General features: G+C 38.2%; 1 protein-coding gene across 10 annotated transcripts in view; it reads right to left on the bottom strand.

Moving 5' to 3' along the window:
- The window catches only part of LOC127445024 (nuclear factor 1 X-type-like), a 131,660-nt gene that overhangs the window by 19,434 nt on the left and 84,622 nt on the right, over positions 1-27,604 (bottom strand). For 8 of the 10 annotated variants that reach the window (XR_007897914.1, XR_007897915.1, XM_051704742.1 and 5 more), the window contains 7 exons: positions 13,339-13,401; positions 13,002-13,076; positions 11,637-11,757; positions 11,441-11,476; positions 11,201-11,328; positions 9,724-9,804; positions 2,858-2,989 (listed from right to left, as the gene is read on the bottom strand). Coding sequence is in view for 8 of the 10 variants with exons in the window: in XM_051704742.1 (XP_051560702.1) it covers positions 2,858-2,989; positions 9,724-9,804; positions 11,201-11,328; positions 11,441-11,476; positions 11,637-11,757; positions 13,002-13,076; positions 13,339-13,401 (636 nt within the window). In the remaining 2 variants the exon portion in view is untranslated. The remainder of the gene's footprint in view (positions 1-2,857; positions 2,990-9,723; positions 9,805-11,200; positions 11,329-11,440; positions 11,477-11,636; positions 11,758-13,001; positions 13,077-13,338; positions 13,402-27,604) is intronic. The other 2 variants (XM_051704747.1, XM_051704751.1) reach the window with 2 other exon arrangements.

The following is a 27,604-nucleotide window of genomic DNA, read 5'->3' as shown; positions in this document are numbered from 1 at the left end:
ATAACTTATGAAAATGCATTAGAAACTGCAGCAAGACCATCGTCTCTCTCATGCGCACGCATTCCTCACTCTCTCCCCCTGCCTAACACAAGCCTTGCTTTTTCCACCGTCTTGACTCTACATAAACATTATAACCAAAAATGTCTGCCGGAGAAAAACTTCCATAATCACATGCACGTATAATCCATTTAAAGCCGACGCTCTCGGTCTCGCTGACCTTTACTTGATTTGGGCTCGCAGGCTGCAGCCGGACCCGAAAGGATAGCAATTCTGCTCTTTTCGCAGGACCCTTGGATGGGATTAAACATCTGGGACGTTGGGGAATGTCAGGAACACAGGAGGGAACTTTTAATCGCTCTCCTTTGGGTGGGAATGGAGATGTTTCAAGCGGCCTGCAAGACCGCGGACTTAATGTCGTGGAATATTATCATTTTACTGAGGGGATTTGAACCGTTCCGAATGTGCCTGCTAAGAAGAAACCGATAAGAGCACCCCCATCATCCCCTCCCCCCATATACACTCCTCTCTCACTCCACAACATTTTGTCCTGTGCCAATATGAATGACAGCATGTCTGTATAACAAGGACATGCTCGCTGGCTAATTTTAAATACGCAGAGACTGAAACATGCCGTTTTTATAAGATTCTCTCGGTCATGCATCTGAAGCTTTCTAAACGTTCCTAAATGTGTGGCTTCTCCTGGTTCTGTTTCCCTGTCTTTCTCTTTCTCTCGATCTTGAACTGCAAATAATCTCTGATGATTCACCAGGGAGTCTTAATTTGCAAACGAAATGAGCATGTTTGCAGCGAATCGAAAACGTAGATTCTCTGACAGTTGGATGAGCGTTCCTCAAACTGCCCTGCAGAGTTTACGTTTAGCGAGCACCGCGCGTCACAAACAGGTGTCCTGGCAACATCAAAGCAACTATTTCCATATATGAAAGAAAACAGAAGCTGATGGAGGAATTCACACACAAAAAAGCACCTGCTGATAGCACTGTTTTGTTTTTGCACCTGATCCACTAAAGGAAATGAGCAAATAATTTAACATGGCAAACATGCCAAAAAAAATTTTGCAATTTGCACAGCGCAATTTCCCAGCTTGCAGGTCGGATCTGAATCCTAGATTGAGGAGGATGCAGCAGACTACCACAATCTGGCCAACTTTGCTGAGATTGTACAGCAGAATCGCTCCACCACTGATATCTAGGCACCTTAACATCACTTAATAACTCTTTTAAATGTGGAAAATGCACTCTGACTATATGGCGCATCTGGATTTGTACTCACCGACCACTTTATGAGGAACACCTGTACACCTACTTATTCATGCAATTATCTAATCACTCAATCATGTGGCAGCAGTGCAATGCATAAAATAATGCAGATACGGGTCAGGAGCTTCATATTCATGAATAATATTCATATCAACCATCAGAATGGGGGAAAACGTGATCTCAGTGATTTGGAACATGGCATGATTGTTGGTGCCAGATGGGCAGGTTTGAGTATTTCTGTAACTGCTGATCTCCCGGGATTTTCACACACAACAGCCTCTAGAGTTTACGCAGTATGGTGCCAAAAACAAAAAACATCCAGTGAGTGGAAGTTCTGTGGACGGAAACACCTTGTTGATGAGAGATCATCAGAGAATGGCCAGACTGGTTCTAGCTGACAGAAAGGCTACGGTAACTCAGATAACCACCCTGTACAATTGTAGTGAGCAGAATAGCATCTCAGAATGCACAACACGTCGAACCTTGAGGTGAATGTGCTACAACAGCAGAAGAACACGTCAGGCACTTTATTAGGACCATAGTGTTACTAATAAAGTGCTCAGTGAGTGTATGTTGAGATATAATGCTTTTCTCAGTCATTTGATCATCTTTGATGAATTATTGCTGGAATAATCACTAGAAAATGTACACAAATGTCTTTTTTAAACTAAATTCTTTGTTTCCGCCTGTTTTTGTGAATAAGGTGCATTCTATAAGAAGAAACCAGTCAAGAAAATGTCCCAGTCAAGTTCAACCCCCCAAAAAATGAAATTATACTTTGCATAAAGAAAATGAAGCCTATATTTAAGACAATTAAGATTTTTTTGCATTGTGACATTTTCAGGACACTTTTACAACCCAATTCTCATTACCATAATGCATCAAAGCATTTTACTTTAATTGTTCCTATTGTTTTCAATGATGATCCTTAATACCTTAACACGTACTACATGTATTACAGTAAAAAGATGCTGTTGTACAATGTTATTTATTTTAATTTTATTTTAGTTATGAGAATTGAGGGGTAAAACGTGCATATCTGTCATTAAAATAATGTCACAATGTAAAAAAATCTTAATGGCCCTAAAATATAGGCTTTATTTTCTATATGCCAAAAATAATTTCTTCTGTGTTTCTTTTGATAAGGAATTAAAATAGGACCAGGACACTTTCTTGACAAGTTTTGTAAGAATCACCCTAATTTACAAACAGATGGGAAGATGCTGGAGAGATGGAGGAGGAAGGTGTCGATGAAATGATGATTAGAGAGGAGAGAAAAAGACATACAGGAGAGGGTACATGGATGGATGGTGATGTTCATAAACTATGGCAGTATTTGGCGCTCCTCACTCACTGTCTCTCTGCCCAGCCAATCAGAGGCCTCATTAATGACTCGCCACTGTTTTCAACCAATCAGATACCATTCAGGGCAATTTTGGACTAGTGTGGTGCCAGAGTAGGCCTAGATTGCTATGGCATCACATCTCTCTACTATAAATCCCTCCTTTCCCCCTCTGTTCTGTCTCTGTCTCTCTCTCTCTCTCTCTCTCTCTCTCTCTGCTGGAGTGTGTCTGTCTCACCTGGTCTCACGCCTGCCAGCATGGGCAGCGGGTGGTGTGTGAAGGCCATTCGGGGGGACCTCGTCTGTGCTGACAGGGTGCTGAAATCGAATTTTCCCGCTGGCTTCTTTAGAGACCCAGGAGAGGACAGCCCTGCCAGAAACCAAATGTCAACAACAACAACACACCAGTCAAACACTTCGATACTCGCTGACTAGCTTAACCTAACTTATAACTCCATATATGTCTCGGTATAAGATTTTGATTTTCGAAGGGAGGCGAGTGATTAAACTTAATGATCCATGTTTACTTGTCTTGAGGTAATTGTCTTTTCTTCTTAATCACTGACAGTTCAGAATCATGTGACTGTTATACCAGTACTGCTTACAAATGGATTGACTGAAAACATTGTCTTCTGTAGGGGTGGGTAGATTGACCGAAGTCTTATATGACTGTAGGAGTAATTTTTTAAAACAGTAACGGGATGTATCACGATATAGTTACTTTTGCTGGATGTTAATTAAAAAACAATGAGAAAATGGTTTATATATTACATAACCATGTGGTAAAGTTTATTTTTGAATAATTCAATGAATTCAAATGTAACTTTAGAAATTAAAAATGTACTTCACCGAATTTTTTCATTCTATTTAGAACTTGACTGAAGCAAAAACAGCTTCACGTACTTTAACACTTAAGTTAAAAACAAAAGAAGTAAAACTGTAAAATGAAAATGATTTTAAAACGTAAAAATCTGATTGGATGAGCCATACTTGTAGTAAAATAGCCAATTTACGCACACCTGTGACCGCAAATCAACTGAATTTAATATTAATAGAGCAAGTTGTTAGGTGACCATAAACAACTAAACTCTTTTCTGCTCACACTCCTACTTCTTCCTAAACTGAAAAAAAGGATATGCTGAATTTCCTTAAAATATATATGTACTGTGGGGGCCTGGGTAACTTAGCGAGCAAAAACGCTGACTACCACCCCTGGAGTCGCAAGTTCGAATCCAGGGTGTGCTGAGTGACTCCAGTCAGGTCTCCTAAGCATCCAAATTGGCCCGGTTGCTAGGGAGGATAGAGTCATGTTGGAGTAACCTCCTCGTGGTCGCTATAATGTGGTTCTCGCTCTCGGTGGGGCGCGTGGTGAGTTGTGCATGCATGCCGCGGAGAATACCGTGAAGCCTCCACACACGCTATGTCTCCGCGGTAACGCGCTCACCAAGCCACGTGATAAGATGTGCGTATTGACGGTCTCAGACGCGGAGGCAACTGAGATTCGTTCTCCGCCACCTGGATTGAGGCGAGTCACTACACCACCATGAGGACTTGGAGCACATTGGGAATTGGGCATTCCAAATTGGGGAGAAAAAAATTATTATATATATATATGCATACAAGGAAAAATTACATGGATTGAACAGGATCCAAGTTGACCAATTATGGAACACTAATCATCCTATTGGTGACTTTACACAAAAATATTTACACTAATACAACAATCAAAAATACTAAAAATAGCAAAGATCTCTATGAATTCTTAATAACAACTAATTAAATGCCCACATATGTTTTTGTTGACCAAACAAACATGCTAAAATTATTCATGTGCAAGGGCTTATGGGTAGGGCTGGGCATTTATTTAGATTTTTTTTAATAATTCGAATTTGCGTTTTGACACCATTTTTATTTTTAATCGAGGAATCGAGATTTTGCATTAAAATACTGCCAATGCTTTATTTAGAGATGTAAATCCACCAAAGGCTGAATAAAGAAGAGAAAAAAATTCACAACACTTGCCTTAGTCACTCCAAATCTGATCAGCTGCACGTGTGGGTGCGCTCCAAATCAACGTTACAATTTAACAACAAGAAGACTGATATAAAAGACACTGGTAATATTCCCAGTACGATTGTACACAGTGTGACTGTAGCTCAACTTCGTCCATCATGCATGTATACACCGGCTTAAGACCATAACTGGCCTCGGCGTTCGCCTGTTGATAAACAGTCTCCTTTCTTTTCTTTTGACATATAATAAAGTGTTGGGCACGCTTCATATCAAATCATATGGATAGGCTATATATGGGAGAATCAAACATCCGCCGGTCCTTTCACCATGATGATTCAGATAGATTGCTAATTATTGCTTTGTTCTGTGATGCATTTCAAGTGTACTGCATCTATAGCCAACATTTGGCAAGCGATCATTTTGACAAACTTTGCAAGTTGAATTGTAAGATGAATTATTTCATCTTGCTGCACACACTAGTCCTTTCTAGGTAAACTTGATCATTTACAGATATTGATTTCTAGATAACTTTCTGAACATCTGGGTTTATTAGATTTTAATTTATTTTACATTTACACTATGCTGACAACTTCCTGTGTGCTGCACTTTTTTGTTCATTTTTCTTGCACACCTTTGTTTCCTATAATCAGTGCCGGACCTCAGTGATGCACTTGTGTCTGAATGGGAGCAAATCCCTGCAGCCATGTCACTACATACAGTATAGTGGAAAGCCTTCCCAGAAGAGTGGAAGCTTGTTATTGCACCAAAGGGGGAAATTGATGCCTATGGTTTTGAAATTGAAGGTTCATCAAGCACATATGGTGTCCACAAACTTTTGGCCACATAGTGTATATTATAACTAAACCGGATAAAAGATGGAAAGCTATTGCATGTTCAAATAGCAGATGTGGTTCATTTAGCAGACAATGCAAATTTGAACAGGTTTCATGTGTGAAATTGTCTCATGTTTCTTTGTTGCTCTCAGTCGTAAATGACGTAAAGCAGTCCTGCCCATTAATAGCCGTGCAAACGTATCTCCCGAATGACACATTTCTACTGTCACACGGTATATAACGTCGTTCCGCCCATCCCCAGTCTTCTGTAAGTGTTCTAGAATGATGTTAATTTAGCAACACCTCAACTGGTTCAATCCATCACCAGAAAGATGAAAGAGAGAGAGACAGAGTGATGAAAATAACATGAAAAGGTGAGAAATTGCGAGAGAAAGTGATAACAGAGCAGGGATGGCTCATAACTGGCAGATGACCAAAGAAAACACATACACAGTAGCTGGCATCCATTGCTCAGTTTTCCTCATACCCGTGCGCACCCACACACACTTAAACTTCACTTCAGTTTGATGCTATTTTTTCCTCTGCGTTACAAAGCATTAAATCCCATTTCAGCTTAATTCCCCCTTTTCAGTCTACTTTTGAGTGCATTTGTTTTTGCATGTGCTCACACACTGTGTGTATGGATGCCAGATAGAACATTTGTGTGTGTGTAGGAGTGTGAACGTGTTAAGTCTGTATATGTATATTTATCACAAGATTTGTACAACCACACATGCACACAACACATTCTCACCTCCAGGTTATTTTGGAATGAAACAGTTTGATGCACTATAGAAATGTATTCTAATGTTTGTATAACACTAGATTCCCCCCCTAGTCAAACTAGACCATCTATGAAAAATAAAGTCTTCAGTTTTGAGTATTTGGCGACTTGGCTCTGTATGACTTAAGGGGTTAGCCATGTAGCATCCCGCTAGGTATCCAGCCCAAAGTGAAATCTCATTGGTCCAAAATCCCACTCCACATAACTGTATATTATACAACTGTTAGTTCATCGAATACGATTGAACATGCAGTGTTTCAAGAGTGCTGATACGCAGTCTAATAGCACTGGGACGCTTTACTGTTTGTATAACTCTGCTTCTCAATGCTCATGGTTTCCAAATAGTGGTGGGGATTTTGATTCATTGTTCATTTTGATTTCTTTCCCTGATTCGTTCGGTGACCATTTCTGGAGTTTGCATATTTATGCCAGTAGGTGGCGACAAACAAATGTCTTTTATGTTATGATTGAGTCAATCAATCATTGACTGTTTAAAAAAATAGCATTTGGTTTGTGTTAAAGATGGTTAAAAAACACTGATTCATTTACGAACTAAACACTGCTAGTTCAAAAAAAGAGCAATGAGAGCAGTGTAGAAAGAAAGTTGAGCTTGATGCCTTGACTTCTTTTGGAACTATTTGGCGGAGAATAAATGCATCAACTAGCTGGCCAATTATTGTCTGGACTGTAAATGATTTAATATTATTCACTTGTTTGTTCAACTGTGCTTGCTGATATATGGAACAACAGCACTCTTATGCAATGTAATATTGCTTAAATATACACTGGCGGCCAAAAGTTTGGAATAATGTACAGATTTTGCTCTTATGGAAAGAAATTGGTACTTTTATTCACCAAAGTGGCATTCAACTGATCACAATGTATAGTCAGGACATTAATAACATGAAAAATTACTATTACAGTTTGAAAAAAAAAAATGTTCAGAACTTCTTAAACTCAAAGAGTTCTCATCAAAAAATCCTCCACGTGCAGCAATGACAGCTTTGCAGATCCTTGGTATTCTAGCTGTCAGTTTGTCCAGATACTCGGGTGACATTTCACCCCACACTTCCTGTAGCACTTGCCATAGATGTGGCTGTCTTGTCGGGCACTTCTCACGCACCTTACAGTCTAGCTGATCCCACAAATGCTCAATGGGGTTAAGATCCATAACACTCTTTTCCAATTATCTGTTGTCCAATGTCTGTGTTTCTTTGCCCACTCTAACCTTTTCTTTTTGTTTTTCTGTTTCAAAAGTGGCTTTATCTTTGCAATTCTTCCCATAAGGCCTGCACCCCTGAGTCTTCTCTTTACTGTTGTACATGAAACTGGTGTTGAGCGGGTAGAATTCAATGAAGCTGTCAGCTGAGGACATGTGAGGTGTCTATTTCTCAAACTAGAGACTCTGATGTACTTATCCTCTTGTTTAGTTGTACATCTGGCCTTCCACATCTCTTTCTGTCCTTGTTAGAGCCAGTTGTCCTTTGTCTTTGAGGACTGTAGTGTACACCTTTGTATGAAATCTTCAGTTTTTTGGCAGTTTCAAGCATTGTATAGCCTTCATTTCTCAAAACAATGATTGACTGATGAGTTTCTAGGGAAAGCTGTTTCTTTTTTGCCATTTTTGACCTAATATTGACCTTAAGACATGCCAGTCTATTGCATACTGTGGCAACTCAAAAACAAACTCAAAAACAATGTTAAGCTTCATTTAACGAACCAAATAGCTTTCAACTGTGTTTGATATAATGGAAAGTGATTTTCTAGTTTCAAATTAGCAATTTAGCATGATTCCTCAAGGATAAGGTGTTGGAGTGATGGCTGCTGTCTAGATTTGATCAAAAATGACTTTTTTCAAATAGTGATGGTGCTGTTTTTACATCAGTAATGTCCTGACTATATTTTGTGATCAGTTGAATGCCACTTTGGTGAATTAAAGTACTAATTTCCTTCCGAAACAGCAAAATCTGAACATTATTCCAAACTTTTGGCCGCCAGGGTACATCAGATATGTTCTGATTGGCTGTGATTGAACATTTTTCCTTGACAACACAAAGTCAGTGTGGATAGAAAAATTACTTTGAGGAATCTAGTAGTGTCGTTTTGCGGTGCAAAAAACAAAAAACAAAAACAAACTTGACTAACATTATAAGAGGAAAAAACCCAAAATGCTTCAAAAGAAATTACCTCTTTGAAAAGCCGCAGTGTTAAAATTTATCAGGGAAATGAACCTACAAATGGATTACTTATAATTATCTCTGTATATTAAAGGAATATTCTGGGTTCAATTCAAGTTATGCTCAAACGACATTATTTATGGCATAATATTGATTACCACAAAAATTAATTTTTTTCTTGACAAAAGCAAAAATCTGGGTTACAGTGAGGCACTTACAATGGATGTTAATGGGGGCGATTTCTGGAGGCGGAAATGTGAAGCCTATAACTTTAAAAAGAACATATTAATTCTTCTGTTAAAATGTGTTTATTTTTTGAGCTGTAAAGTTGTAAAATTGTATATAAAGGTATTGGATAAAAGATTACTAAGTGATTTTATGACACCAATATCATTTTAACATGAAGATTGTTTTTGTTTTGTGGCTATAATTTTGAATAATAACGAATAATAGAGTATTTTAACGTTTACGGATTGGCCCCCATTTACTTCATTGTAAGTGCCTCACTGTAACCCAGAAAAAAGATTTTTGCTTTGAAAATTAATTTTTGTGATAATTAACATTATTCCAGAAATGCTGTCAATTGAGCTTAACTTGTATTGAACCTGGGATATTTCTTTAAGCTGGGATAAAAAAAACAAACACATTACTTACACAGCTTTAAAAATGTTCAAAGGTTTGTAATGGAGAGAGTATTGCTTTCTGATTATGACATTCACACACAAACACAGAGCAGATGTCTCCTACTACTGTAGACACACAGAAGCACCATCTGGGACCAGAACACAGATTGAGTGTGTATATGTGTATATGTCTGTGTGTGTGGGGTAAATGCATGGACAGAAGGCGCACCTGTGTTGAACATTTGCTCAATGTTTGCTTCTACATGGTTGTTTGTGTGTGTTTGTAAGCATTTTATGTGTTTTAATTGAAGAAGAGCTTGGCAGAAATGTTTTACACATATAGCCGATGTATGAGGTGACAGGCTACATGTTCCTACAGTATATTTCCTATCAATCTCTGTGGCAGCACAAAAATGATAAATACACAGATAAAACATCAATTACACACTAAATGCACATCCCAAAGCTCTTCATTTGGTTGGAATAACACAAAAAAGCTTCCTGCATTTGCCTGGAAGTGAAAATTTGAGAAAGCAATTTGAACTAGTCCAATTCTTCCATTTTACTCTGACCAAATTCACTTGAACGCACATTACATCATAATTACAATTTCCATACTACTTGTACATGAGTGTGTGTGTGAGTGTGTAAGAGTGTGTAGAGTGTATTCTAACCATGGTATGGAAACTGCACCCCATCATTCTCATGTTTTATCTTCCTTTCTTGAACACTTGACAAATGGTGCTGCACTGCAACTGGAGAAGGGAATTATTGACATGAGAGATAGAGAGAGAGAGAAAGAAAGAGGATGTAAACACTGTGTTGAGGTCACATACATGGTGTGTATTACCCCTTTTCCACCGACACAGTGGCAGTGCCCAATCTGGCCCCGTTATGCATGTGGGCCACTTAAACCCGCTAGGTGCCATGCACGTAGGCATGGACGGTATAAGCAAAAATGTATATTGTGATATTCTTAAAATTTGATCTTGAATACAATACATTTCACCATATACAAATTTTTATGAAAATGGATTCAATACATTTTGAAATATCATTTTACTTTTTTATTTAAAAAGATGTCCAAAGTAATGGTAGTTTATGCGCATAAGAGCAGTCTCATCCAAGACTGTGAGAAAAAGGCAGCTTAATGCAAAAATAGAGCAAACATTACTTATGAAGTATAAAAATAATATAATGACTATAATAGGATGATTATTTGTGGTGCAACCTCCGACTGGAGTGTGCATTCCCTACCATGCAGCGGCATAGAAAAGACACTCCAACATGAGCGTCAAATTTGAAATTGTTCAATGTTAATGTTATGCCAACATAATGCCATTTTAAAGTAGTCCACCTTTTAAAAAAAGTATCTGAAGAAGCCTGTTTTTTTCCATTCTGTTGGGCCCCATCTTGGTTTTTTTAAAACACAAGAACGCATCCTTGGGAGCCTGGGTAGCTCAGTGAGTAAATATGCTGACTACCACACTTGGAGTCGCAAGTTCGAATCCAGGGCGTGCTGAGTGACTCCAGTCAGGCTTCCAAAGCAACCAATTGGCCCGGTTGCTAGGGTGGGTAGAGTCACGTTGGGTTAACTTCCTCGTAGTCGCTATAATGTGGTTCATACTCTCGGTGGGGCACGTGGTGAGTTGTGCGTGGATGCCGCGGAGAATAGCGTGAAGCCTCCACACGCATTAGGTCTCCGCTGTAACGCGCTCAACAGGCCACGTGATAAGATGCGCGGATTGACGGTCTCAGAAGCGGAGGCAACTGAGATTCGTCCTCCGCCACCCGGATTGAGGTGAGTCACTACGCCACCACGAGGACTTAGAGCGCATTGGGAATTGGGCATTCCAAATTGGGGAGAAAAGAACACATACTTAAGTCTAAAAGATGAAACAAAGACATCGATGTGCCATGCTTGTTTGTGGGCACTATACTGTATGTAGTAGCGTAGACAGTAACATCATCACTCAACATAGTAACATCGTGAAATATATCTTGTATTTCCAGGTTTTGCATGACCATGGGAACTCTGGCTATAGTTTCACAGATCCTCCGACTTGCACCGGCGGTGGCACCAGCACCATAGCAGTGGAAAAGGTGTGTGTGTGAGAGTGTGCGTGCGTGTGTGTGTGTGTGTGAGCTCACCTGCATCAACATCATTAGGCCAGCCACTGTTCTGGGAGCTGGTGCCAGCTGGCGAACGACTGGAGTAGAAGACGTCATCGACTGGACTCTCCATTTCACTGTCATCTATAGACTTACGCTTATTAGAGCTACAGAAAGAATGAGAGAGAGAGAGGTTAATCAACAATAGATCACTCTAGACAGATAGACAAGACCACAGAAAAAGTGCAGAGATACAGAAGTCAGTGACAGACTAAGTACCTCCGTGGAAGACTGCCATAAAGCTCCACCTCAGACCTAACAAGAAACGAACAACAGAGAAAGAGGAAAAGAGAAAAAGAGAGACAGAAAGGAGGAAGGACATAAAGGAGAGTGAGACAGATCAGAGAGACTGGAACAGACACAAAAGAGGATGGCAAATAAAGTAATATATGTGAATGAGTGTCTGTGTGTTTACCTTGCGGATGGAGGAGAAGCAAGTGAACGTCTGCCGAGTGCTACTTGGTTGATGTTGTAGTAACCAGGACTTTCAAGATCTGCGAGTGAGAAATTAGGACCTGATGCTGTTGCAACCGGTGCTGCAAAAGAGAGAAACTTGACATTTTATTGCGGTAAAAAATCTGAATAAAAATGTGAAATGTAAAATGTAGAAATCAAACTGAGAGAGAGAAATTACAAATTGAAGGAATGTTCTGGGTTTAGAACAAGTTAAGCTCAATCGACAGCATTTGTTGCATATCGTCTATTACCAAATTTTTTTTTGACTTGCTCCTCATTTATTAAAAAGAATGAAACAAACAAACATCACAGTTATACTGTAGTACTGTATGGCACTTACAATGGAAGTGAATGGAGCCAGTCCAGAAATGGTAAATGCACACTGTTTCAAAAGTAAAGCCATAAAACATAAACGTCACACATGTTCACATGATTTTAGTTTGATTAAATCACTTACAAGCCTTACCTGTGTAGTTATATCCAATACCGTGAATACAGGGTTACATCGTCATGACAACAAAGTTGTAATATCGGATGTTAATTTACACAGATAAGGTTAGATAGCGGTTTTATCACACTAAAATCATTTTAAGGCATATAATGTTTACATATTGTGGCAATACTTTTGATACAATGTGAATTTTAGCGTTTATCAACTGGCCCCATTCACTTCCATCTCAGCACTTACAATGGAAGTGAATGGGGCCAGTTGATAAATGCAAAAATACTGTACACATTGTAACTGCGATTTTTGCTTTTTTTTAAAAAATAAAAACAAAAAAAACAAATGATGGTCAAGACGATTTTTTGTGGTAATCCACCTTATGCCACAAATACTGTTATTTAAGCTTAACTTGTATTGAACCCGGAACATTCATTTAATCTACGCTAAATGAGTGGTTTCATGCACACAAAATTAGGCCCAACAACTTTATGAAAAATAACAACACATATGTTTTGTTTGGGATTTTTTAAAAATGATTAAAGTACCATTTTTTTTACAACAAATCACTCAAACTCTGTTGCAGATGTGTATTTTTAACTACACACCGTCATGTGAACAAGTAGTCAGCTATTACACTTATTTAAATTTAACCAACTATATAAATTAGCATTTTTATCATTGCTTTCAACAGTATACAGAAATTTGTGCTGTACATTTGTTTTGTACAGTATGTGCAATCAGCAAAGACAACGCTATCCTATAATAAAGGCATATGAGGCAATTCAGATATAGTATTTACATGTGTATTTCATATATATATTTTGCCGTGGCGTTGTCGATTGAGGAGCGGCGCAGGAAACACTAGTGTGTGTTACTTACTCTGCGACACTCGTACTAGCTCGCCTACGTTCCAGACCCCTGAAGTCACAAAGCAGTCCTGAAAACTCAGATGTCCTGCAGAGAAAGTAAACATATTCCTCACTCAGCTGGAACCTGGACTCTGCGCATAAAGCATATTTAGAGGCCAGTACCACAGCACAGCAGAACATGCATCAAGAACATAGTTTTGTCTCTATAGAATTAAATATTGTACAAATGTACACCAAATCTATTAAGACAACACACGTCAACAGAAATTCAGTCAGTAGTTTTAACATGTGAAACTTAGTGAGTGATTATTTTGAAGTTAAATACAGTCTGTACGATCTTTCCTCACCGTTTGGAGGCGGTTTGATGTCTGAGTCTCCTTGTTGACTGGAATTGTCTGATTGTCCAGATTCTGCATAAACAGAAAACATGATAGAAAGATGCATTTAAATGTCATCAAATGCTTTATATTATTGTACAAACATAAAATTGAAATGATCAATGATGTTTAGAAAGGCACAATGTCAAAAATATGCATAAATGTGACACGAGAGAGAAAACGAGACATGAGAAGTTAGTATCGGAGTATATATGGATGAAAGAGCGTGTGTGATTGTGTGTTATCTGCACAGTTTATAAAGATGAGGTTGGCGGGCTGTGTATCGGTGTGTGTGTGTGTGTAGGTGTTTATCGGTCGGCTGTAGGTGATAAGGGAACACACTGGCTCTTGCCAGAACAATCTGAAAGAGTGTGTAGAGATTAGGACCAATACAGTCACACAAACAAAACAACAGCAGTCTAAACACTAAAAACAGGAGAAAGACAGAGACAAAGTCCCTATTGTTTATGTTTAGCATGTTGTTTCCATCTCTGTCTCTCTCTGTGTCTTTCTCTTTTTCTTGAATCCTGGCAGCCATTTTAGTCTTTGGCAGCCATCTTAGTATTGGCGGAGCACACACATTCCTGCTAGCTGATGACACACACATACATACAGGATAAACACAGGCCCAAACCCATTAAATGTGTAGGTTATACTTCAAATAGCACACAGACATTTACATACAGTATCCCACTGCTGTTTGAGCTGACTGATGCTAAGAGTGTGAGCAAAACCCTGCTAAAGAGACCAGCTTAGACCAGTCTAAAGACCAGGATTTGCATGTTGGTCAAGGCTGGTTTATGCCATTTAGTGCTGGTTTGGTGGTGGTTTAGCTGGCTGACTAGCATAGCCATGGTTAGCAAAGCCAAACTTAGCTAGTGAAATTGGCAAGGTGGACTTGCCGGTGAAAAAGTTTGAGTTTAAGTTAATCTCTATTGATGGCATATGAGGCATAATGTTGACAACAACAAATTATTTTGACTCGTCCCTCCTTTTCTTAAAAAAAAAAAAAAAAAAAAACATCAAAATAATCTTTTGTGGTATTAAACATTATGCCACAAATGCTATCGACTGTGCTAAACTTGTATTGAGCCTGGAATATTCCTTTAAATGCCATGGATCAATATTTACTGAGAAATCCATTATGGTGTAGAGGGGGTGTCAACATTTTTGCCTATGATTTGGAGCAAAACTAGAGGTAAAAAAAATTACCTTAGAAAGGTGGTAGCATTTTATTTTTACACAGAAATAGGTTTATTAATAAAGAGTTGACTTCAGCACACCTTTATGCATTTATGGCATTGGAGGGAAACACCTAAAATAACATTCTCCCCAATTTATAATGCCCAATTCCCATTACTTAGTAGGTCCTCGTGGTGGCGGTTACTCACCTCAATCCGGGTGGCGGAGGACGAGTCTCAGTTGCCTCCGTTTCTGAGACAGTCAATCCACACATCTTATCACGTGGCTCGCTGTGCATGACACCGCGGAGACTCACAGCATGTGGAGGCTCATGCTACTCTCCGCGATCCACACACAACTTACCACGTGCCCCATTGAGAGCGAGAACCACTAATCGTGACCACGAGGAATTTACCCCATGTGACTCTACCCTCCCTAGCAACCGGACCAATTTGGATGCTTAGGAGCCCTGTCTGGAGTCACTCAGCACACCCTGGATTTGAACGCGCGACTCCAGGGGTGGTAGTCAGCGTCGATACTCGCTGAGCAACCCAGGCCCCCTCATTTTTCTGTTGTTTTTCCAAAGTTGGAGTGTCTATAACTCCAGAAGTATTAACCCTTAAATGCATACAGTACTTTGGGTCTTTGAGACCTCATTCCACCCCCTGTACCTCATCCATTGTTTTTGTAGTTGTGCCCAATGCTCTTTAGTATTCCTCAATCTTTCTCTTATAAATTACTGTAACACAAAAAAGCCAAAATTGCAATAAATAAATAAATATATACAGTATATATACAGTATATATATATATATATATATATATATATATATATATATATATATATATTTTTTAAATGGCTTAAGTTCCAAAAGTGTATAGGATCATTAGATACCCTAGGTATGTAACAGTGTCATAATATTTTTTATTATTATTTCATATCTATGCAAGTTTACTATCATATGATATCTGTTTATTACAAGAGAAAGGAGTACTATATTCATACAAATAAATACTATATCACGTTGATTTCTGTGTGACCATGGTGAATTACCAGTATTCCTTATGCATGTACATATACATAAACATATATGCTATTTCTTATTTAAGGTGGCGCTGTTGATTTACATTTGACATTGCTATTTGAAGAAGCTGCAACATGGAAGTAAACTATAGCAAGTGTAACACATGAACAGTATGACGACTATTGTCATTTGGGTATACTACTAAAATGATGTAAGTTGTGTGTCTATTTAGATTCAAAAAGGTCCTGAGAAAATACACATGTGTAGCTTATGTGTATCTTATGCGTTAAGTGTAGCTCAATATGCGTTTGACAGCCAATTGCATCTCATGAAATTTCAGCGTGAAAGTAATTAATCCTGTTCTAGATTTGTCTCATCATCTCTTTAATATATGACTAATAAAACATAAAAATAAATCAGAATATAATCTATTATATTATTCTAATTGTTTTGAAAATCCTTTGAAAAATGCTTTTGATTTTACACAATCTGGGCATATTGTAGATCCATTTGTGATAGATATACATGCCGGGTCTCTAAAGACCTGAATTTGTAAGAGTGTTTGGTGAAATTCCCATGCATTTAAGGGTTAAAGATCCTTTAATATCCTTTTCAATTCTGGTTCAAACTTTCCTTTCATGCTTAAGGCCCTATATGGTTAAATCAGAGATATGAGGCTCTCAGTGTGGCTCCATGTGTAAATTGTTACATTTTACATTGTACCCACAGTTAAGATATCTTTAATACTAGGTTAGGCACTCCAACTTTGGACACACATAACTGGCATAATGAAACAAGGGGTGCTCAGTGTTATGGCTGTTTTTGTGCTTGTACTCCAGACACGGAGGGAAATAATATTTAACTAAACCTGAGTCGGAGAACTGTTATAAGAGACGATTTTGCCTTTTCTAATTGTGAATTCTTTGTCATTGGTAGAGCCTGAATACAGATGAGCAGTTGGTTTCTCTCTCTCTTGATGAGACTCATCCCCATTTGCTTTCATTATATAGAAAAGAGAAGCCAGGATGTTTCTATCCCTTTAAATCCACACATGGCTTCTCTATTATAATTTGTAATTACAAATAGGTATGTGTATGTTTGTCTGTTAATAGACACTGTCTCTCTCCGATCCAAACAGATGTTAAAATACACACAGCCCTCCCACCCTAAAATCTTCCTCTCTCTCTCTCCCTCCCTCCATCGCTTTATCAGCATGCAGTTGGTTTTCGCTTAAGAGGTTTAGCATTATGTTGCTAAACATTCTGACCTTTTTTTTAATCAATAATGCTCTTAAAGTGTTCCAAAGCGCCTAATCCCCTCCGCCGCTCTCCGCACTCATTTATCAGCCAATACTCATCATTCTCCCGTCTTTCTCACAGCTCTAATTATTTATTTCTCATCCTCAGCTCAGTGTCATGACAAGAAATATCTCATAGCTTGAGGACATCTGTATGTACAGTGTTGGGCTATTGGATTGGATTATGGCTGTGCTAGTTTGTCACTTAGACAAACATCTGTCTACACTTACATATGAAGAGCTTTAGGGAGCAGCTCAAAGTGCGTTCATCGGGGACTTTAACTCATTTCGGAGAGGTTACAATGCTTATTTCATTAAAGGCAAGCTGTTTTTCAGTGTACATTTTTGAACGTATGCATGTGTGTGTGTACGTTTGTGTATGAAGGAGCAGGTGTGTGTGAGTGGTTTCAGCACAGCCTGTCACCCATCTGTGTGCCCGTCTGCAGCCAGAGTCTGCCAACACACAACACACACACGCGCACACAGAGAGAATTGGGAGACAAAAAAAAAAAAAAAATGCATCTTTCACACATAAATCCAATTCTCCATCTCTGTGCTGACATAAATGGACATAAGACTAATACCGGTGCATTAAACCCTGCTAGAGATCAGATGTGATTTGGGCATTTAACAAGCTTTTGATCACATGGGCACAACAGGTTTCAAAGTACCCTCAGGGCCCTGTTCCATAAAGAGAGAGAGAGAGAGAGAGAGAGAGAGAGAGAGAGAGAGAGAGAGAGAGAGAGAGATGGACAGATAAAAAGACAGAGCGATTGAGAAATCATAATAATCAAACTATATATCAATAATGAAATAAATGCTGATATAATAAACAACATTGATATATTTAATTACACTGAATTCAGACGGATCAGTTTTCAGCAGGCCTATAAGTAGTTTCTATACTATTCTATTTTTTTTTTTTTCCAGCAGTCCTATATTTAGTTTCAGTGGTCTACATGTAGAATATATTCTATACTCTTCCATTTTAATCTATTGGTTCTTAGGAGGCCTATAAGTAGATTTTGGTTGCATATATGTAGTTATTCTTTTCCATTCTATTTGTTTATAGCAGTCTTATATGTAGTTCCTATAATCTATTCAATTCGTTTTTCAGCAGGTCTATATGTGGTTTATATTCTATTAAATGATATTCTATTAATTTTTAGCAGGCTTACGTGTAGTTTCTATTTTATTCTATTGTATTAGTTTGTAGCAGTCCTATATGCAGTTTCTATTCTATTTCATTAGATTTCAACAGGCCTATTATGTAGTTTCTATTCTATTCTATTCCATTAGATTACAGCAGGCCTATATGTAGTTTTCTATTCTATTCTATTTTATTTGATTCTATTCTATCAGTTTGTAGCAGTCATATATGTAGTTTTCTATTCTTTTCTATTCTATTCTGTTAGTTTGTAGCAGCCCTATATGTATTTTTTTCTATTCTTTTCTATTCTATTCTATCAGTTTGTAGCAGTCCTATATGTAGTTTCTATTCTATTCTATTCTATTCCATTAGATTACAGCAGGCCTATATGTAGTTTTTTCTATTCTATTCTATTCTATTTTATTTGATTCTATTCTATCTGTTTGTAGCAGTCCTACATGTAGTTTCTATTCTATTCTTTTCTATGCTATTCTATTAGTTTGTAGCAGTCCTATATGCAGTTTCTATTCTATTCCATTATATTACAGCAGTCCTATATGTAGTTTCTATTCAATTCTATTCCATTAGATTACAGCAGGCCTATATGTAGTTTTTTCTATTCTATTCTATTCTTTTCTATTCTATTCTATTAGTTTGTAGCAGTCCTATTGCAGTTTCTATTCTATTCCATTATATTTCAGCAGGCCTACATGTAGTTTCTATTCTATTCTATTCCATTAGATTACAGCAGGCCTATATGTAGTTTTTTCCTATTCTATTCTATTCTTTTCTATTCTATTCTATTAGTTTGTAGCAGTCCTACATGTAGTTTCTATTCTATTCTTTTCTATGCTATTCTATTAGTTTGTAGCAGTCCTATATGCAGTTTCTATTCTATTCCATTATATTTCAGCAGTCCTATATGTAGTTTCTATTCAATTCTATTCCATTAGATTACAGCAGGCCTATATGTAGTTTTTTCCTATTCTATTCTATTCTTTTCTATTCTATTCTATTAGTTTGTAGCAGCCCTATATGCAGTTTCTATTCTATTTCATTAGATTTCAACAGGCCTATTACGTAGTTTCTATTCTATTCTATTCCATTAGATTACAGCGGGCCTATATGTAGTTTTTTCTATTCTATTTTATTTGATTCTATTCTATCAGTTTGTAGCAGTCCTATATGTAGTTTTTTTCTATTCTTTTCTATGCTATTCTATTAGTTTGTAGCAGTCCTATATGCAGATTCTATTCTATTCCATTATATTTCAGCAGGCCTATATGTAGTTTCTATTCTATTTTATTGTATTCCATTAGATTACAGCAGGCCTATATGTTGTTTTTTCTATTCTATTCCATTAGATTTAAGAAGGCCTATATGTAGTTTCTATTCTATTCTATTCCATTAGATTTAAGAAGGCCTATGTAGTTTCTATTCTATTCTATTCCATTAGATTTAAGAAGGCCTATAATGTAGTTTCATTTCTATTCTATTTCATTCTAATCTATTCTATTAGTTTGTTGCAATCCTATTAGCAGTGTCTATTCTATTAGATTTCAGCAGGCCTATATGTAATTTCTATAAAAAAATTATATTCTATCAGACTCACAGGGAAGTCTGATAACCTTTCAGACCATGAACATGTCTGGGTTATATTTCACACACTCAAAGGTAAAAGTTCCCAGACTAGCTAAAAAAGATTATTTATTGACAAAATATTATATGCAATATTATATACTATATATATATATATATATATATATCATGATCGTGTCATTATTTTTCATAAGAATGGCCTTTTTTTTCTGTTACAGTAATTAGTTTTTGGAAGGTGGAGTGTACTAATTAAAAATGAAATAATGCCTCATTGCAATAAACCCTCACAAACAGCAATTATTTTCATTGTGCAAAATCTAATGTCTATTTCTTTTGAATAAATGGTGAAATGTTATCTGGACATGATTCACTCATTGTAGCAATGTAATGTCTGTTCTGGTTTTCACCAGTAGGGGGCTCCTCGTGGCAGGGGGGAGAAGTCAGGCATGAAAAGACAGGAGTGAAAGAGTCCCAGAGCTCTGGAGGAAGCAGGTGATGTGATTTGGGCCTGTTTGGGGCAATCACAGGTGTGCAATTTCACATCCACAAACATCACATTTCAGTGTGGATAAATATAAACATGAACGTTTGTATTCATGCTATAGAGTAATCACTGTGTGGGGAGAGACAACCACAACGATCAAACCACAAAGCCAATTTGATGATGTCATAAACACTCTATAAATGCAATAAAAACACAGTAAGAAACTTACTGGACTTACTATCTAACATTTTATCTGGCAAGATACAGCAGGATGTGTGTGTGTGTGTGTGTGTGTGTGTGTGTGTGTGTGAATCCTCAGAATACCCCATGACCCAGACAGGATGTGACTGTTAAATAGGCTTCACAATAGATCAGTGTGTTTAACGCTGCCCAGGATACCAGGTATAAATCACACACACACACACACACACACACATCCTTTGCATATGTTAACTTTTAATATAACATATGGAGCCTGTTCAACAACTTTTTCTAGTATATGTTGACATTGCATCAGAAACTTCAGACATACAAGTTTCTTTGCAAATTTGCACATAAAAAGCATATTTATTATTAATATTTATTGTGCTAAAAACATAGAACACATGAGCAGTCCCATAGCAACCACACACACCACCCTAGCATCGTTGTGGCGAGTTTTACATGGGCAATCACCACTTAAATTTTCTTCTAGTCTGTGTTTGACGATGTTTGGATAGTGCTACAGACAGCCACCAAACTGATCATGTGACTTAAAAATGCTACTTTGTGCCATAGAAAGAGAAAGAAAGTGATACAAAGAGCGAGAGAGAAAGAGAAAGAGAAGGCGAGAGAGAGCCTGAAGGAGGTCTGGGAACAGGAGGTTCTGCCAAAAAATCTGGGAGAGAGAATAAGGTGGGGGAAGGCAGACGGATCCGTTGCCAAGGGAAGAGAAGAGAAGAGAGGAGTACAGAACATACATCTAGACAAAGAGAAGAGAGTGAATAGACAACTAATAGAGGAGGAGAACAAACAGAACTACACACAGAATACATGGACACACATACACTTTGACCCTCAGTCACGGAGCCAGTGAACCTAACATGCTAGTATGTGGTGCACTGTGGCCCTTTTATCCAATCCCAGAGCTAAGCAAATACAGGGGCCAATGAAAAAGGGGGTGCCAATCTAAAACCAACCTCCAGAACTGCCATTCATGCTGTTTATCTTGTGCAAGATGAAAAACAGCCGAACTGACATAAGACGGGTGATTCTCACAAAACCTGTCGAGCAAATGTCCTGGTCCTGTTTTACTTCCAAATCAAAATATACAAATAAGAAATTACATTTTGCATTAAGAAAATGAAGCCTATTTTTAGTACCATTTCCCTTTTGTACAGTGTGACATTATTTTCATGACATTTACGCACATTTTGCCCCCCCAGTTCTCCGCAACCTGAAAAAAAGATGGTCATTGTTCTATTCTCATTACCACAATGTGACAAAATGATATATTATTTAAATGTTTAAGTATTTATTTACACATCATATTAATACTCCCTTGGTACTCCCTTTGATTTTTGCTGATTTAAAAGAAATATATATATATTTTGCTGTAATAAAGTAAAAAAAAGGACTGTGTTGCGGTAATGAGAATCATTATTGAAAATAACGGGAACAGTAAAAGTAAAATGTCCTGACGCGTTACAGTCAGTGTCAGAATATAACAATATTTGCCCCCGAACTTGATTTTCAGATGTACTTTTGACATTCATGAAGGCATATTTTTTCCAGTCATTTAAAACATAAACTATGTCTAATCTGTTTATTTTAATACATAAATTTAAAGGAATATTCCGGGTTCAGTACAAGTTAAGCTCAGTCGACAACATTTGTAGCATAATGTTGATTTCCACAAAAATCAACATTATAAACAATAAAATTTCAACTCGTCCCTCCTTTTCTTTATAAAAAGGCAAAAATTGAGGTTACAGCGAGGCTCTTGGAAGTGAATAGGGTAAATATTTTAAAAGTTTAAAGGCAGAAATGTGAAGCTTATAATTTTATAAAAGCACTTACATTAATACTTTTGTTAAAACTTGTGCATTATTTGAGCTGTAAAGTTGTTTAAATTGTCATTTTTTTTACAATCATTTTAGGGTTTTAGAGTTTACAGCATTACATCATCATGGCTAGGAAGTTGTAAAATTGGCTAAAACTTTAAACAGAAAAGATTAGTAAGTGATTTTATACATTTTTGTGGTAATCAACATTATGCCACAAATGCTGTCAATTGAGCTTAACTTGTACTGAACCTGGGATATTCCTTTAATCAGTTTATTAACACAAATTCTCAAGATTAAAGAAATATTCCCGGGTTTTATATTTTATTCCATTATGTGTATAATTAGGACTATAATAGATTATTAAGAACTATAGCAGAATAAACTGAATAATTAATTAATTAATTAATTTCCCACATTTTGAATTTCGGCAGCATTTTTGGTGCCATTTTTGCCCCACTTAATTTCTGCCCATGGTTATTGTAATGAGAACTGGGGGTTAAAATGTGATTAAGTGTCCTGAAAATAATTACACTATGCACTTAATGGTCCTAAACATAGGTTTAATTTTCTTCATGCAAAATATAATTTCATAACAATTATGACCAGGACATTTTCTTGACAGGTTTTATGAGAATCACCTAATTTAAAATACACCAGAACTGTCATTCACTCATACACTTTCCATTGACTTCTACTGTTTTTATACAGAGCTAATGATACTTTCTTTCCCCCAAGCCTAAACCTAACCCTCAAACATACCTTTTTGCCATTTTAGATTTTCATTAAGACCTTATTTTAACATATTTACTTCGTGGGTAGGTGATTTTAGGTTTTACTATCCTTGTAGGGACCAAATGTCAAAAAGATCTTACCCCCCAACATGTACACACACTCCTCCTTATGCATAATTGGCCTTTGTCTTTTGTACACTGTAGCAAAAACACACAGAGGCTGGATGATATCATTAGTTTGTCTGTGTATGTGTGTGTGTGTGTGTTATCTGGTGGAACCGGGGTCATCTGAGGTCACCGAAGGCTAGGACAGCTGTGCAAGTGATGCAACCTTTTCGCACACATTCACAATCATGATGGCTTAGTATGCATGAATCTCTACCCAGAAAATCCATGTTGTGTAAAACTACAAATTGGGACAACAAGCATGTGTTTGTGTGTTTATGCCTTTATCTGTATGATCCTTAGATATAAACCTCAGTGCATGTTTAGAGACCGTGGCTCCAATAAGCTTTTCCCCAGCATCCACAGCAACATCAGCAGTCCAAACCACCCAAAAACAAGCAAACACCTGAACGTCAACAGATCAACACAACAACAAACATCTCAATGAGAGAGTGCAGACACAGGTCAGAGTCTAATGACCAGCTGTTCTCTGCTGAGCCGAGCTGTGTGTGTGTGTGTGTGTGTGGACGGCTCTTATCTTATTAAAGGAGATAAAGAGCTTGAGAAGTTTGCCCCTGTCTAGTCTCCTGCTGTTCATCATGACACTACTGTACAAATTGTCAGCTACGAGTTGTTTATCCAGGCCTTTCTCCTCAGAGACACTGCCAGACTTGAGAAAGCTGGCCTGGGGAACGTGGAGTGGGACGGTCCCAGGCTTCAGAGGCCTATTGAGCCGTTCCAAGTGATAGAAACTTACTTTAAGTTGCATGCCACGAATCAAAGTAAACATACTAAATTAGATTTTAAACTAGCCCCTTTTATCATCCAAAAAGCAAAAATCACATGTCTGATCGCTTAGAAAAGTAATAGCATTCCTCTTCTCAACAAGTCGCATGATTACAGGTACTGTATCTTTGACTTGCATGTCCACAACAGGACAAGTTACATGACAACATTTAAACTAAACCTGAAACACGTTCTGCAATTCATTTGAATTCAGTCATGTGATGCATTTACTACTGAAACAGGATCTTCAGTGAGAAAACAAAATAAAGGGCGGGACTTCTATTGGTAATTGACTGGATCATAAAAAGTGGTCTCAACACCAGTAAAGGGACTTCGTAAGCACTGCTTTAAATGCCACGTGACAAGCATTGCAGATATAGCATCATGGAAGGGAGAATTTACGAGTTTGCCAGGCAAGAAAGTGTGAGCTGTGCACAGAAATTCTTCGAAAATTGGTCACAATCAGAGGCAGTAAAGGGCTGATCTGAGAATGAGGGTTCGAGATGGAGAGAAAGAGAGAGAGCAATGAAGGTTTCTCTAGTGGAACTGCAAATGACTGCATCTGTTTGGCAGCAACTCAGAAAAGTCTAGTGTTTCAATGTACACACACACACACACACACACACACACACACAGAGAGAACGAGAGCTCAGAGAGAGCTAGTGTTTCAGGCCTTGGCCTCAGGGACTGCTATTCCAGGCTAGTTTATGAAAAACAGCTTTATGTGGAAAAAAAAAGGGGAAACGTTTGGAAAGGGGGGGGGGGAGAGAGAGAGAGAGAGAGAGAGAGAGAGAGAGAGAGAGATTAAATCAGAGGGAGGTTGCAGTAAGAAACAAAGGCAACGTACATAGTGCAAAGTTTTGGGAATGACAACCGAATGCAAGACTGAATACCTCAAGCTATCGCTCTGTTTGCACAGAAGAGAGGAGTCACTCCTGAACTTGCAGTGGTTGGCATAGTGATAACAAGTGAAGTCAAAAGTTCTTCGGTACCCAGTCGGTACTAAAATAAAAAAGATGTCACGATACCAGTGTTTCTAAATTATTGGCAGTACCGAGCACCCGCATGCTGTCTGACTAATACACGACTGCTTCCAAATGCTCAAGACAAATTTGACATATTTTAGGGAACAAATAAATGCAAAATTAATCAAACTAAAATGGTGACGTGTCCTAGTGTGATTGTTAAACGGCATAAGACTGCAATCTTAGGCTGAGTTCGGAACTGCACACTACAATACAACTATTTTTGCCATAGAGACATATGGCAGAAGTAGAAAGAGTGGAATGGGTAGTATGCCATTCGGAGCTCGCATACACGAGCTGCATGCTTAAGTAAATGTGTGAAGCAGACCACTCATAATAACTCCACAGAATCATGTGCACTGTGTGTTGTATTAGATGACAGAGCAGAGCACTTATCCACTGTGCAGTGCATGCAAACTATATATTTATATAAATAAATCAGAGCGAACCCAGGTCTCCCAAACTGCTGATGCAACACGCTTCCCGCTGTGCCACAAGGTAAGGTAAATACACGAACAGATGCACAAATGTCTGATGGGAGATGCCGCTTGTCAGTGAGTCAGCATAATGTGTCCGATCCTAGAGTACTGGAATGCTCGGAAACAAGATGCCAACTTCCAATGTGATCATGTTGGTTTTAGACAGTCTGATGCCCAGATGCTTGACACTCAAAAAGAAGCTTAATAACAAAAGCGAAAAGCATAGTCATAGGTAATTTGGAGTTATTTTGGATTTGTTTGCAAAGTAGACGGTACACAAACCTAGAAAATTGTAAAAATAACGAATTTATCGTGCAGTGTTGACAGCTTCATTTTAAACGAGAGCATTCGCGAGAGTGCAGGAGCGTCAATGAGCTCACGCTGAACTGCTTTCTACTGTCATTATAATGGATGATTTGTAATATAGTGGCATTGCTCGATTTCTGTGCACAGTTTATCCAAAAATTTTACAACAGTTGAGTTGTCATGTAAATTAACAAACTGTGTGTTCAGAGCAGGATTGAGCACTCCGAAAAGGACTGACAACTGAATTTAGCTGCAGTGTGAACATGGCCAAAGGAAAAAACTACACATATTATTTCCTTCCAATCTTTTCCCCAGAAGTGAGCAGGCACAGAACCAGGCAGGAAGTGAAGTTAATGGTTAAAGTGAGGAATAGAGGAGGAGTCATCTGCTCTGTCCTTAAACAGGCCACAGATGCACCAACTCTCTCCGTCAGGCCAATAGAGCACAGCTGGGAGGCAGGTGCTGTCGATCATCTGGCATGAAGCGAATCACAACAGCCTCAAATGAACCGGCTCCATCCCCACCCTCAGCAGTCCTCGGGGTGAGCGGAACAGAGCGCCTCTCAGGAACACCTACAAGCCCAGATATCATGCGGTGTCAGCCATATATCATTAAGCATTGCTTTCCAGAGCATGCTGACTTCTAGGGTTCACATTCAGATGTGTTCAGGGTTGCTCTGCAGTTGTGGTGTGCTACAGAACTAATCAAGTGTGGATGAAATTCTGGTTATTTGTTACCGACACAATCCTTGTAATGGGAGTTTTCTGCACGTAAACATGAGTTTCATTTGAAAGTTACTGGGCGACGTAATGTAGTCATGACACTGAAGTTGAATGTTTCTATTTAAAATTACAAATACAAGGTCAGTAAGTACTAATCACACTAGTCTCCTTGTAACATGTATATCTGTGTTGCTATCTTTCTCCCAATCTGATTTCACTTATCTGGCATTTTCTTTCTGAAAAGGACACTGATGGCCTAATAATCCCACTTTCCTGCAATTTTCTCTTTTTTCCGCTCATTCCATATTCAATCCCTCCCTCTCTCGCTCGTCACCCCTGATGAAAAGGGGGAAGTGTGTGGGATGCTTTCTGTATGTTTCATACAAATTCCTGCACTCTGCAAATGTCTTTACGGATGCTACACCGGCACAAAACTACTAGCCATTGTAAAGGACAGGCGTGGAAAAGGATAAAGAGAAAGCAAGGGAAAACCCAGCGTCTTGGCCGCAGGGTATGTGTGTTTGCTGCCAGTGAGGTGAACGGCACCCAACTAAAACAGAAAACTAAATCACTAAGCAAATGTTTAGCTGTCTGAGCTACATCTGGTGTTGTGAGCCGGGGTCGGACTGCCGCTCCTGGTAGCTAAAAAGAAATCAAACCACATACAGTATGCATCAGATCAAATAAAGGAATATAGCTGAATCTTGGCAGCAGTAAAGAAATGGTTCAGCCTCTGGGCGTTCCAATGCCGTATGCTGGTATTTTTTTTCCTGTGGAATACCAATGGAGACATTTTTGACAATGTACATGCTACTCTCTTCTATATAACAACAGTTCATAGTGACCACAGCTGTCAAACTCCAAAGAGTTTGAGACCTGGGAGACCTGGCTGGAGTCACTCAGCACGCCCTGGATTCAAACTCATGACTCCAGGGGTGGTAGTCAGCGTCAATACTCACCCCATTTTTATTCCTTTAAACAATCAACTATCATACCAAATCCCCAATCACATCTGAAAACCCCGCTACAAGATGATTAAGACTGAAATTGCATCAGTTTGGAAAGTTGAAATGCTGATGTATGTGTGATGTAGTCACTGTAGACTTAGGTTAGGGACTGTTAAAGAACGTGCTTTGGCTTGTGTTTAGCTGGCCTGCAAGCATTCATCATTTTCTCATTGGCTTTGGGTTGGAGTAATTACATTCTACACATTAATTACTCAGATCAGCATCTCTACTGAA

Source organism: Myxocyprinus asiaticus, chromosome 8 (genome assembly GCF_019703515.2).
Source record: "Myxocyprinus asiaticus isolate MX2 ecotype Aquarium Trade chromosome 8, UBuf_Myxa_2, whole genome shotgun sequence".
NCBI lineage: Eukaryota > Metazoa > Chordata > Actinopteri > Cypriniformes > Catostomidae > Myxocyprinus > Myxocyprinus asiaticus.
This window is presented reverse-complemented; position numbering and strand designations above follow the sequence as displayed.